The 14,751-nt window shown below is 39.1% G+C and overlaps 1 protein-coding gene across 1 annotated transcript in view; it reads right to left on the bottom strand.

Annotated features, from left to right (window-relative positions):
• The window catches only part of LOC135201041 (serrate RNA effector molecule homolog), a 162,135-nt gene that overhangs the window by 42,129 nt on the left and 105,255 nt on the right, over window positions 1-14,751 (bottom strand). The window contains 5 exon segments of the mRNA XM_064229888.1: window positions 4,349-4,521; window positions 4,667-4,910; window positions 5,034-5,210; window positions 5,549-5,734; window positions 6,216-6,356. Coding sequence (XP_064085958.1) covers window positions 4,349-4,521; window positions 4,667-4,910; window positions 5,034-5,210; window positions 5,549-5,734; window positions 6,216-6,356 — 921 coding nt within the window.

Here is a 14,751-nt window from a genome sequence, read left to right as displayed (position 1 = left end):
GGGACCAATGCATACCTAACAGAGGCGCCATTAACCAGTTATTGGTGCCGATAAGCTGCAAAAATTGCCACTTTTCGGTTATCGGCGATCTTTGCTTATCATCAAGCGTGGGAAAGGAACCCCTGCTGATAACCAGGGACTGCTTGTAATGCAGTGTATATGATGACTTGACGTATATGTTGATTGTATTTTACCTGAAATTGTTGTTATAGAGCTACACACAATAAGTATTGGTTTCAAATTATTGAATTTTGCAGGAATCACAAATATTTACCTTTCATTACATACTCACTCACCGGTACTGACAGAACACCCATGAGTAACACAGCATTTCAAGAATTATCATATAAAAACTGAGCTCATAACCAAGGGGCCTTGGCACCTCCTGATAACAGGATGAAGTATAATGCTAGTTTCAAGCTAACTCTTGCACTTTCAAATTTGCCACAACAACTCTGCACCAGTGAAGGAGTTTAGTGTCGATGAAAAGCTTGATCGACATCAGAAGTAAAACACCCTAGACTATGCCCACTAAATAATGTTATGAGACCCCACTGGCCTCAACTGGATGTCAATGTTGCAAATACTATATCTAAATGTTCATACGGGCAGCCGCGGTTACCGTCGCCATCGGTTAGTGGCGTTTCGGTTTTATGGCACTTGATATGAGGGGGTCTCGGTGCTTCAGCTTTCCGAGATCAAGGCGCTTTTCAATTATATTCGTCAGAAATTATTTCCAGGGTTACAATGCATGTTCCAGGGTTACAATGCCTACAACGCTGATCTGGCAGAAGAAATATGACACCAAAAATGCAAAATAATCAATATTTGAAGGTTTTTTGATGAAAAATGCAATAAGAATGCAGTTTACATAGTTTTGAATGCATCCAAAGCATTAAAACTAAGGTTTTCTTAGGATTTTTGAAGATGTTCCGGCTTATGACGATTTTCAGGTTACAAGCGTCTCAAGAATGGAACCCCGTCGTAACCCGGGGACTGCCTGTATATTCATAACTGGGTTTTACATTCCGTAGGGTTTATAGCGTTGTTGTCTGGTTATCGGTTTCTTAGGCCAGGTGCTGAGACTGCCTCAAAAAATACAAACATAATGAATATGAATCTCTTCCTCCGCTCTTTTAAAAATTTATCCTTTACTTTGCTGGATCTAGTAATACTGTTATGTAGTCTTGTATTACAATTTGTGTTATAAAATACAAACAAACCAATCATGTTTTAGTTTGGAAAAATCAGCTGAGGCTGGAGGTGGCCGGGATTAAGATTATTTTGTCATATTTAAAGACACTTTCCCTGTATTCAACTCAATTTAGAACAATTTTCTTGCTTCTATTTAGCATAAATTAATCTTTAGAAAAACTATTCATATGTGACAAGGTTATTTTCCTTTATATGAAGTGTTTTAAAGTTGAAAATTGATGTAAATACATGAACTAGACAGAGTTATTTTTTGTTAATAGACGGCACTGTTATCTGGTTATCTGTACACATTTCGGTACTTGCTGAAGCACCGAGACCCCCTCATAAAATACAAACATAACGAATATGCATCTCTTCCTTGGCTCTTTTAAAAAGTTATGCTTTACTTCATTGTATCCAATAATAGTGTGTGTAGTTCCATAATACTATGTATAGTATTATAGAATACAAACAAAGCGATCTGTATTTTGGTTTGGAAAAATCAGCTGAGGGCAGAGGCAGGGTTACTGCGCCCTACTTGACTCGATTAAGAGCGATTTTCTTGCTTCTATTTAACGTAAATAAAGTGGTACCTCGAGATACGAAATTAATCCGTTCCGAGGCGGCCTTCATATCATGAGTTTTTCGTATCTTGAACCGCATTTTACATGTAAAATGCCTAATCCGTTCCAAGCCCTACAAAAACACCCCAGTAAATTATATTTCCAGGCCTATAACACATGTTCTAGGGTTACAACGCCGATCCGACGGAAGAAATATGACTCCAAAAAGGCAAAATACTGTACATGAGTAATATTCAACTGCATGTAATGTTCAACCCCATTTTTACTGCATATATTAGGACTTTAGGATATGTCCCTTAGCAATAAGCCTAGCCTATGTTAGCAGTTGCTACTGTAGCCTAGTCTATGATTCTGACATCTAAACCTAAGAAGCTAAAAGCTTAGAATATGCTAATAAAATGTATAAATAATCAGTATGTACTCATTTCAAAATAATTAATTAATTAATCATTAACTATAATACACACACACACAAAATAAATAAATAAAAAACTTCCAATCGTTTGTTTACATTCAGCTCTTACGAGTACCGAACGATCGCCAAGCAATCACTTTTCTTAGGCCACAGTAAGTCATAAATTTTCATTAGTATCTCTCTTCAACTAATGAAACTACCAAACAGTATAATAACCATTCATTTCTATTCTTTATTCTATCTTTACCTAATGGAGATATCGAGTTACTGACAGCTATAATGAAACATATACGTACGTAACGTAATATTAAAACAGAAGAAGAATTCTAGAAAATACGTATTTGTTGGCTTCGATGATTAGCAGTCTGATTTATTTTACATTTTATGATATCTAATTCACAATTTTTTTTTATTAAATGTATTGCATGTACTCAGTTAAATCTCTCTCTTCAACTACTGAAACTACCAAACAGTATAATAACCATTAATTTCTATTCTTTATTCTATCTTTACCTAATGTTTTTTAAATTAAATGTATTACATGAATAAGTTTTTCAATTTACAGCATCCTTTTACCAATAGAATACATAGAGCACAAGGGATAAATGCTGACCAATAGGAGAGCAGGATCTTATGGGGTGACTAGCATCAGGAACCAATGGGAGAGCGGGAGGATGGTGGCGAGTTTACTCAGCTGCCGGGGAGGTAGTTTTAAAATTGTTCTCGGTGGTCCGGTCGAATCTCGGGACTTTACAGCAACAACCTTTCGTAACTTAAACTATTTTCGTATGTAGAGCCAAAAAAATCTTCGTATTTGCTTTCGTATCTTGAGTTTTTCGTAAGTTGAGCCTTTCGTTTGTCGAGGTACCACTGTAGGTTACTTTTTGTTATATGAAGTGCTTTCAAGTTGAAATATGCTTTAAATGTGTACGTCTTGTTGTGTGTATGTCTTGTTGTGAACTCTATTATTATTTTTTTCGTTACCTAAAATTCCACATTTTCATTAGCTAGACTCTTGCGGACAGGCCGAAAATATAAGGGGGTAAGGTATACGACTTTTCCCCTGGGCCAAAAAGAACATGTGCATGGAAAAGTTTTTTGGTAAAATTTGGTACATCCAAACTATAACTGATATACGCTTCTGGTTAGTGTTATTTTGGCAAATGATTGAATTACTGTATTTCCTAAAGCAATCAGAACATCTTTATGAAGCTTAGAAATAATAAAAACGATGTGGTGAACATGAAGTTTTCAAGGAAAATCGAAGATTTTTTTTTGGAATTATAAAAAATTTAATATTAAGGTTTGGGGAGTTTGTCTTATACCTAAATTGTGTAGGAATGTTTTGATCTTTCACATGCAGGCAATAATAAATGTGTATGCTAATGAGCTGGAGAAAGAGAGAGAGAGAGAGAGAGAAAAAAAAGGAAAAAAATTTCCAGAGTGCAATTTTCAGATTTTCCAACCTACTTATGTTGATGGTTTGTATCATAGCTAAATAAGCTAGTGGTGTCGGGTTTGCGTTTTCTTCGAGATTCATTATCTGTCGACCCCAATGGCATAAACTACGTTTTCTACAATTGACGCGTTTTTTTCGTGAATTTTTCCTGAAAATAACTTACACATGCGCCATCTGCACACTTACTGAACAAACGTTATTGATGCACTATGCGTCATCAGATCATGAGAGGGTTTAAGAGTTATTACTTAGAACAAAATATCTGGCCGTGACACTGTCTAAGGCATAGTTAACATGTCTAGGGCACCATATGGTGGATTGTGACGCCCATAGACTTGAATTTCGGTTAGAGGTGAATTTTGCTTGGCGTCAGGCCCCTAGGAAAGGAACCCCTGCCGTTAACCGGGGCTGTCTGTATTTTATATCTGCCAAGTAACTTGACCCATAATTTTGACAATAAAATTTTGGTTTTAAAAACTTGACTTAAATGCAGCTCAATTTACATGCCGTAAATGCAGCTCGATTTACATGCCGCAATATACAGTAATTCCAAGCATTTTCAAAGCAGGTCTCATGGAAGACATCTCTACCAATTTTCATCTTCCAACAGATATGGCTGGTTACTTTCTATTCATAATAGCTATTGTTTTCAACACAAAGTACTCTCCAACAACCAAATCACATACTTTAACTCACCTCCTTTTTCACTTCTTTGACTTTTTCTGCATGTTTGATGAGAATATGTTTGTGAACATATTCAGCGCCCTTAAATTTCTTTCCACATAAGGGACACTGCCACTTGTCTTTAGCTACTTCCTGTGTGTTGCTTTGTACAAATTTCTCTACTTCTTCTTCTGCCTCCTTTAAACCTAGAAAACAGGAATAACACACCTATTCACAAAATAGAAAATAAAATGGAAGTTATGAACACATATACTGTAACACACATCTTGCAATAACACTGTTGACAAAAGTTCCTGATTAATACAGTTAAAATATACAGTTAAAACTCACCTAATTTCTTCGCTTCATCATCACTCAGTTTTGTAAGTGGCTGAAGGAAAGAGCCAATCTTATTTTCAAATGCACGGATATAATCGTTGACTTCCTGTGGTGTAACTTTACTGGATGGGGGTATGCCTCTTGCATGCATTATACCACAACGATTGGGCATCTCATCTTCGTTGGGATATTCAGAGTGATTGTAATAATCCACACTGTGCACTATTCTCAAGTAGAGTAACAGCCTATCTAATACCTGAGTGTGAGCCAGAGAAATTCATCAACTTTTAGTACTTGTGGCTATGTCCACTATTAAAATCAAGCAATTCAATTCTTATATGAATGCATAATTACAAATTTCAGTTAATCCAGGACTTACCTTAATAAGACTAGGATCTCGTTCAATGGCTTCTCCCTCTGCCTTTTCTTCTGAATTCCCAGCGGAGGCATCATTAGCTCCTAACAACTCCTCTTCCTCAGCACTTGCTTCCTCTATCAAATAATCTGTGATGTTTCTCAATACCGGATTGAGAGATGATGTAAGGCTGAGCAACTGCTTTGAGTCAATGAGGAAGAATAATCATATTAGTAACACACAAAGAAAGTATTAAAAATATCTAAACCTAGCCTTCCTTTTGAGACCAAATGAGTAAAATTTCAACACTTTATTATTCCAAATTGAAACACTGTTCTTTATTATGCTTATCAGATAACCACTTTGATAGTTTACAGGTCATAAGCTACGAAATCAATTTGAGTTGAAATTGCCTTTAATATAAACATCCAACAAATAGAAAACAAGGTAAATCTAATGAAGCACTACAGAAAGTTTATAATATATAAACACTCTGGATACTTATAAGTTAAGTGTTCAACAATGACTCCATAACTTACGGGGTTTTCTTCGGTAATTTCTCCTTCTAACCACAGGCACCACCGTGAGTCTAAATTCTGAATGATTTTTGCTGCTAATTTAATGTCTGCACGAACAACAGAACGATGTGAGGTTATGCCATTAACTGTCCGGATTCGTCGACTCAAATCTCTATTGACAATGGCTCCAAGTTCACAATCCCTTAACTGTAAATAAAAAAAAAGAGAGAGAGAGAGAGAGAGAGAGAGAGAGAGAGAAAGAGAGAGATATTAGACTGTCCAAGCCCGTTTTGGTTCTACACAATTTGACAGAGCAATGAATGCACACACTCTCTTAGCATAGCTGCAACTCACAAAAGTTACCTAACAACTAATTCAATGATTATGTCAACAGAGGTATATTGAATTTTAAGGATCATACTCCTCTCTCCCTTTCCTCCTGGTCTTGTTTGGAAGTTCAAAAGGGTTAACCAGTTGTGAGCTAGAAATGCTATCAACCAGGCTAAAAGGCTAGAAAGAGTGATACTGTTCTCCAGGTAACATACAACATCACAAAACATCTGTACATATTTACACTTTTAACAATGGTAACTCACACTTTGGGTAAATTACATAAATGAAATATTAAGACATGTATGAATAAAATTTCCCTTAAAAAATTAAACGTATTAAAATTAGCTTCACTTACTCTGATATTGTTGAGGTTCCAACAGATGTCTTTTATGTTAACATGCCTCTTGAAAGTAACCCAACCTCGTCTAAACCATCTCCGTTCAGGCTGGGGATCTGCGATGGCTGCACGAAGAAAACCATTGTACCTTCGGCACATCTTAAAAAAAAAGGAATAAGTGGTCATCATTTACACTGTAAACTTTTTATACTTTTAATTGAATTTTATATGCATATATATGAGATAGGAAATGGTATAAGCTCTATTACAGCGGGTCACGAGAGGGAAGAAATGCAGTTCAAATTATAGTAACAACTGGAAGGGAGTGGTAGAAGTAAAGAGAGTAAATGATAGGCTTTGAAAGATTCCAATAATATTAGGGGACAAAGTAGTAAATATAATATCAGCATAAGCTCCTTAGATGGAGTGCCCGGAGCAAGAGAATGTTATTTAGACAAGAGTTTGAGGCTGTCATTAGAACAGTGAGAGAGGAGAAACTAATAATACAAGCTGATATGAATGGCAGGGTGGGGAAGAGAAGAGATGGGTATGAGGTGGTACATAAAAGCCATGGGTTTGAAATTAGAACCGAGGATGGGGATTATATATTGGAGATGGCTCAGAGTTTTGAATTGGCACGTATGAACACGTGGTTTTAAAAGTTGGATAAGTACTTGATAACTTAAGAAAGTGGAGGAGTGCATAGCCAAACAGATTACATCATGGTTAGAGGAGCCCACAAAACTGCAAAGTGATCTTTAGGAAACCCAAAAAGAGAAAGAGGAGATCTAGGATTAAGATTTGGGACCCTAAAGGAGAAAAGGGGGAGCAATTTAGGAGGACTGTAAGAGAGACGGCTGGAAAGGGGGAATGTAGAATTTAGACAGGGTAACACAGTGGAAAATATTTGGGAAGAAATAGTGGATACGGAGAGAAGAAAAGTGGTGGTGGGATGGAAAGGTGCAAGAGTCAATTAAAAGAAAATCAAAAGCATTTAAGGACTGGAAAGTAAGGCATGCATAGGGTGCAGAGGAACAGTACAGAGAAGAGGAAAGTGATGTGAGAAGGAGAGGGTAGGTATGGCTATTGGAAGAACTGCAGAGCAGTTGAATGAAAGCCTAGGATAAGAGGAGAAAAGGATATATACAGTGGTCCCCCAGTATTCGCGGGGGATGCGTACCAGACCCCCCCGTGAATAGTTAGAACCCGCGAATGTTTGGAACCCCTATAAAAATGCTAAAAACAGCCTATTTTGTTAGTTAAAATTCAAGAAAAACCCACTAAAAATTTTCATAAATGGTTTTTTTTCATAGTTTTATCACAAAAAGTGCATTTTATGTTGAAATTCATAAAAAAAACCTCAGGAATTTGTGGATATTTACCATAGAAAAATTACCGCGAATGCGCGAATTTTCCGCGAATAATGCAGGGAAACGTTCTCGAGAGAAATCCGCGAAAGTGTGAGTCCGCGAATCTGGAGAACGCGAATACGGGGGGTCCACTGTATATGATTTCAAACTTGAGGAAAAGGCAGAGACAGAATTTGGGTATATTAGGTGTCAAGAATAGAGATGGAAATATATTGTACATATAGGGATGAACACATTAAGAAGAGATGGGTAGAGTATTTTGAACAACTTTATGCCGATGATCTGGTGATTACTGCCAAAAATGAGGAAGACCTACAAAGAAGGGTTGGAGAGTGGCAGGAGTCTTTAGAGAGGGGTGGCTTAAAAGTGAATGTGAATAAAACAGAGGTTTTGGTGAGCAGTAGGGAAGTTGGAAGCAGCAGAATAGTAATGTAAGAAAGACAAGGCTCTAATATAAAACTTGATAAAGTTTAAATACTTAGGATCTACTTTAAACCATGGGGTAAATGGTGAGAAGTAGCTGGAGTAGTATGTGATAGAGGAAGTAAAGCTTGAGAGAACAGCAATGAGAATGCTGAGGTGGCTTCTGGGAATGTTGCTGCTTGAGAGATTGGACAATGATGAAATAGGAAGGGCAGGATTAGTAAAGATTACTGTGGTAATAAGACAGTCACGAGTGAGGTGGTATGGGCACGTGTAAGGATGGATGACGAGGAGAGAGTGAAGAGGGCTTGGAAGGAACAAGTTAGAGGAAGAAGATCCAGAGGGAGAGAGAATTAGATGGTGAGGTTTGGTGGAGGATGATGCCTTTGACATAAGGCAGTAGAGAAAGCACATAAGGCGCAACTGACCCCTTAATGTAGGGACAACGGCGGGAAAAAAGAAGATTGAATTTTTACATGTACATGTACTATATATTAGAAATTTTTAGTCATTAAGGGGAGGCCCATCAGCTGAATTTTGAGGAATTATAAAATTTTAGTTATTACTACTTTTCAACTGTTTTATGTCTAAATAAGCATATCCTGAAGTAATAATGCAAAAAGAAAAAAAATTACATTGGTTTATTGACAATTTTGTCTGTCATTTGTATGGCACTGTGAACCACAAATTATATGACTTGTAAAAAATGTCTGCATGAATAATTCTGGATAGGATCAAGCAAGTCATATATTGTTTTGGACTATTTTACATGTAGAAAAACATATTTTGAAACATTAGTGCTATAAAAGATTTTCAGATTGGTTCATAGACAATTTTGTTCATTGTTTGTATGACACTGTGAACCTCAAATTGTAAAAATGTAAGTCTATATAAATAATCCTGGATAGGATAAAGTTTCATTTATACACTGTTTTACATGTAAATAAGCATATCTTGGAACATATTAAAAAACAAAAAAATTTAAATTGGTTCATGATATTTTGGTTTGCTTGTAAGGCACTATGAATGACAAATTGTAAAAAAGCCTGTAAAAAGTAAAAGTATATATATATATATATATAAAAAGTCATCAACTAAAATAACCAATTCTCTCTAGCAGTAGCGTCATAGAGAAAACGGGTTATGATACTATAGGGATAACTTGCTCAAGATGTTCAGATTCTCCAAGGATTCTTAATGGCCGAAATTTTCTTTCCATTTGACGTTTTCTTGTAACTTACTTTTCTTCAAAATTAAATGTTTATTTCTCCAAGAAAAATGAACCCAATTCAATGAAACTTTTACACAGTAGACCCCCCCCCCCCCCCCCCCCCCCCCAGTATTCGTGGGGGATGGGTACCAAAACCAAAAGCCCCTGCAAATAGCTAAAATCCACAAATACTATTTAAAATCCCTCTAAAAACACTTAGAATAATAATAATATAATATACTTTATTAAATTGAATAGCTGCTACAATGACATTCAGCTTAAGATAATTTTTTTTCTAATCTAATACTGTCTTTCTTCTTTTGGAAGGCTGAAGATAAGATTAGAAAAAGATTACTTTAAGCTGAATGGCATTGTAGCAGCAATTCAATAAAACATACGTAAACGAAGGGTTGCGACCAATAAATAATAATAATAATACGTAATAATAATAACATAACTGTAATTACAAAGTATGCATGTGATAGTATTCTAAAGAAATAATATAACCTTTCCATTTCAATTTTATGTAAGGACAACTCTTCTTTCTCTGAGATGAGAGAATTTTTATGGTACATGTATATGTTTATTAACATTTCCAAATAATATAATAACTGTAATTACAAAATGTGTATGAAAATATCCTTTTTCCTCATCTTTTGCTTTTAACTCCAAGAGAAGCTTGAAGCCACAGCTGTCAAACTGTCAAGTTAATGTGATAGGTATGGTTAGTATTGCCAATTAGCAGGTTAATGATTTTTACGTCATTCTCTCTCTTCCTTGTAGTTCATGGTCGATGATTTTCAATTAATATAATTTTACTTCAACCGCTTAGAAATGTAAATGTGCCATTTTATAACATAGGCACATGACTAAAGGGTATATTATTAGTCCAAATAAAAAGCACTATTTGTTTAAGAAAAGGAATTTTAGAACAATGAGAACGTGACAGAATAAATTCTTTAAAAGAAGTTGAGGAGACTTCTAAAAATAGATCAGTCGGAAGGGGGAAAAGGAGAAATACTATGCTTATGTTACCTTCATACTCTCCTATATTTCTATGTCAACCATTTATTTCTTTTTTTAAGGATAATGTATTAAGCTAATTTTTAAATGAAATTACAATAACTAATTTCAGAACAAAGAGAGAATAAAGAACTTTTTAAGAGGTTGAGAAGACTTCTAAAAATAGATCAGTTGGAAGGGAAAAAGAGAGAAGTATGTTTATATTACCTTCACACTCTCCTATAGTTAGTTTACGTCAACCATTTATTTCTTTTTTCAAGGGTAACTATTAAGCTAACTTTTAAATGAAATTACAGTACATTAATTTCATTTAAAAGTTAGCTTAATACTTAGGGAGCACGATTAGGGTCATATTTAGTGTTCAAACTCTAGAAGTAAGCATTCATTAGCATTTTTAGAGAGGGTAACAAACTTTTGCGAAAATTCCCCTTGCGCGAGAGGGTCTGGAACCTAACCTTGCGTAAGTTCAAGGTATTGCTATATACATTTTGTCATTGGGAAAATTGCTTTTAGTGCAATTTTTTTTTTTACCATATTTTTGAAGTGATTTATAAATTTCTCCACAAGAGAATTTTCATTATTAGTTGTAGAAGCAAATTGCTTCAATCATAAGGTAGAAACAGTCATTTACTTTACAAAGGGGCCTTATGGCATCAGCATTCCCCTTGAAGGTTCTGTTAGCATGTTAAAATGCTTCCCACATGTACCCTATACACACAATGGATGATAAAAGCATGGTAAATTTATACATGCACCTGTTTTCTGTGTATGTTGTTAAGCCTTGTCCCTCCCTTCACTTTTTGTCAATCTGTACTTGTTACAATTCATGAAAAAACTTAACCTTAAGTTTTATGTGTATTAGTGACAGTTGTGTGCACATCAGAAATGATGTTTTCATAACAAAATAAGGTTTATTTATATATATATATATATATATATATATATATATATATATATATATATATATATATACACACACACACACACACACATACATATACTTACCAAGTAATTATTAGCTAACGATTATGCTTCGCATAGCATCCCAAATTAAAAAATTTGCGAACAAGTCAAATGTTGCAAAGCGCAGATGACAGGCCCTGCCCACCACAATGGGAGCTGGCAAGCAACAAAAGCCATCAGCTGCAAAGTCTATGAAAATCAGAGGGGAGGGGGGTAGACACTGATTTAGTAATTACTTGGTAAGTACTATATATAAACTATTTTCTGGGCTCAGCTCGTGTCGGCCTATGAAAGGATCCTTAATATCATTCTTTCTAGGTAAAATTAACCTAAAATTACCAGAGAAAAACAAAATTAATAAGAAAAATGTCAGTAAAACTGACTCGCTCACTCTTAAAAAAGAAGTGTCGGTATGATAATAGGGCTGAGTGTGGAACACTACACGAGACAAACACCAATTAGAACTTCCCATCAGAATCCCCCCAACCGAGAGAGCTGATACCAACGGGCGATGCAGCCTCTATACTACTACTAGAGGACGCCACGGACAGCAGCGCCCCTAGCGGACATCCTAATTTTTTTTTTTAGCGCTAGCGACAAGTCGCCATTTTTCTTGTGCTGGTGCTATTCTGGATTTACCACTGTATTCTACCATGGAACGCTCAGCTATTGCCACGGCTAAGTTAAGTAACTCATAAGTAATATTTTACCACATTTTTATCTTCCGGGTACCAGTATTTTCCTCTTAATAGGTCATATACGGTTCCCTGGTTGTCTCGTGGCTGCGCCATGCTGCCTCGTAAGAATTCCCGGTCCTCCATACTGGGACTTCTTATACTTATGGGCTTACTTTATTACGTTCATTGTTTTTACATAGAGTTTTAGCTAGTTCAGCCCTCTACCATTTCTCTTAGTTTGGTATTTAGGGCTATTTTGTTATTCCGGCCCAGCATCCCGTGCTCTTGCTCTTCATTGGCTATCGCTGGCTCCGAGTAGGCCTCTGTTTCTTGGAACAGTCTGCCTCCTCTGGGCTCTTGGTTTCTCTTTTACTAAAAGTGTCTTTTCCATCTTTTCGATGTTATTATTTAGTTAACCTTTAGGGTGTTAGGCTAGCCTAGGTGCTTGTTACCTTGTATTGGTACAGCCTGGTCCACGTGGCCCTCTCACGGTTGTGTTGCTCGCGGCCATAGGCCACTAGCGGTCACGTGTCCCATCGCACCTTACCCTACCCCCAGCCCTCCCCTTATGGTATAGGGAGGAGCTGGGGGACCCCTTGGTTGTCATGACAACCTCAGTTGCCTTCTCTCACCACTTCTCTGAGGCGGCCAGGGGTTCCTCCCAGCGGGGGTATAGGGCGACCACTCATGAGGTACCGAGTCTCCATGCGGTAGTTGGTGAGGCGGGGAGGAAGTAGGCCATCCCTCCCCCCTCTCTCTCGCTCCCGCCGTGTTTTCTCCGGAGACCTTCCCCCCTCCCCCCCTCCCCAGTTGCTCAGCCACCTGCCTCGCTATACGAAAGGAGCCTTCCGTCGCAGCCAGGGACCTTTCCTTTGGTTATGGGTTACTGGCTCCGCTAGCGGGCGGGGTGGGCACCTCTAGTGGTCGGTTGCTTGCCCTACTATATCCTTTCATCTCTCCCCCGCTACCGGAAGAGAGCTTGTCTCTTACCCGCGCACTCTTCTAGTAGACGGGCGGAGGAAGGTTATTTTATTATCACTATTTTAAGGATATACCCTAATTTTACAATGAATTGTATATATGATTGAATTTATTTCCATCCCCCGCCATTTTCCGTCGTTGGTTTCCTTTTACCACCACTCCTGGTTGTTTCTCTTTTGTGTCTCCGCCATCAGCGGAGCTATAGCCTAGAGATCACAACCAACCTGGTTACCACACGTATTTCTTGGCGGGGCTCTGGTTTAATCTAACTTTATCGCTCCGGCACAAGCGGAGCATCGTTGAGACTGTAAGTGTTTACCTGGTACTCATGTATCTTTCCACTTACAGGCTACCAACTGCCAGGTCCCAGCGTGTAACGCGACGCTGTTCGACCCTGGGGACATGCATGAGTGTAGGTCTCACGCCCCTGTGCCACGTCTTACAACGAGATGATCGTCTGGCACCCTGAAGCCTGCGCCATCTGCTACGACCTGGTCGGTCAGCTGGGAGATGGGGTAAGGTCCGTTATAGGCTTACTTATCATTTTACTAACAACTTTTAGTCGTAAGTTTGTTAACCCCGTTCCACCATTGGAAGCTATCTTGCCTTTCTTTCAGGCTACCGGTGTGAGGGAATGGGCGCCTTCGCCACCCTGAAAAGCTGATGCGTGGGTGGGCGGCTTCGGGAAGAACGCCGCCAAAGGCCAGCCATACATTCTGGATAAGAAGCTGGCCGTCCAGATCTTCCCCGCGGGCAAGTCGAACTGGTTACGTTGACCCTTGTCCGCTGCCCCCCCGCTGATAGCCTCCATCCAGCAGACCTCCAGCAATCCTTTGGGGTCGTAGCCTCCCAGGAGTCGGTCCCGGACGTCGCTGCCCTGGACCTTAACATCGAACCTATGGCGGTAGGGGTGGAGGATTTGTTGGTTGAGGTAGGTGGTGTCGGGCGCCCAAGGTCTTTTCCTTGGGTGCTTCTGGATCTTCTCCTGTCCCCTCTCTAGTGCTTCATTCCAAGGCTTTGTGGGATCTGAGATCCCTACCCGCTCTCCCGCTCTCTCTGTACCCCCAAAGGTGAAGGGACAGAGAGAACCGAAGACTCTGGCCAAGACAACTTCTAGGAAGTCGTCTTCGTCTTCTTCGGCTAGGAAGTCGTCGACTTCCTACGCCGATGCGGTGAAAGCAAAGCCGAGCTCTTCTCCACCCAAAGAGCTCCAGAAGCAAGGCTTCGAAGGAGAGGAAGGCTCGCGCTCCCGCCGAGCCACTGCCTTCTCCCGCCTCCACCGCTTCCACTCGGCTACGCCGGTAGGGGTAGCAGGTCCTAGCACCTTTGATCCCTCTGCTTTCTCAGCAGGGGTGATGCAACAGGTGGGGCGAGCTGGTGGGCTCGCAAATCTCGCCCTGGGACACGGTTCGAGCAGATGTTTGCCACAGTTGTCAAACACTCTGTCTCAGTCTGGCCAATCAATTCAAGATCTCTCTAACAGGATGAGAGCGAAAATGAGGACCGAGTAGCTGGGCTATCTCAGGTTCCTCCTCCAGTCTCCCAGCGTCAAGCACTGGGATTCTTCAACTCCCGCCATATGACTCTTGCCAGCTTTCTCTATGGAGAACCCATGGAGAGTAGCTGCCTACGCTCCGTTTCAAGGATGGAATGATCTCTATCTCGGAGTGTGGAACTCGAAGGATTGAGGACTTCGAGTTTTACCCTCCGGGTCTGACGCAGCCTTTCATCGGTTTATGCTAGGCTGACGCCAACGGCTCTGACGAGGGAAGACAAGATCTCTAAGGAGTCGGTCCTATATAGTAGAGATCATGCTCAGCGGGAATGGGTTCACTGCCTTGAGGACTGGGAGTGTACGAACACCAAACTCCAGGCCTACAAGAGTCCCTTCACTATTTTCGCGACGG

The sequence above is a fragment of the Macrobrachium nipponense genome, chromosome 27 (assembly GCF_015104395.2).
Source record: "Macrobrachium nipponense isolate FS-2020 chromosome 27, ASM1510439v2, whole genome shotgun sequence".
Lineage (NCBI taxonomy): Eukaryota > Metazoa > Arthropoda > Malacostraca > Decapoda > Palaemonidae > Macrobrachium > Macrobrachium nipponense.
Note: the sequence above shows the minus strand (reverse complement) of the source record. Positions and strands in the feature narration are given on the sequence as shown.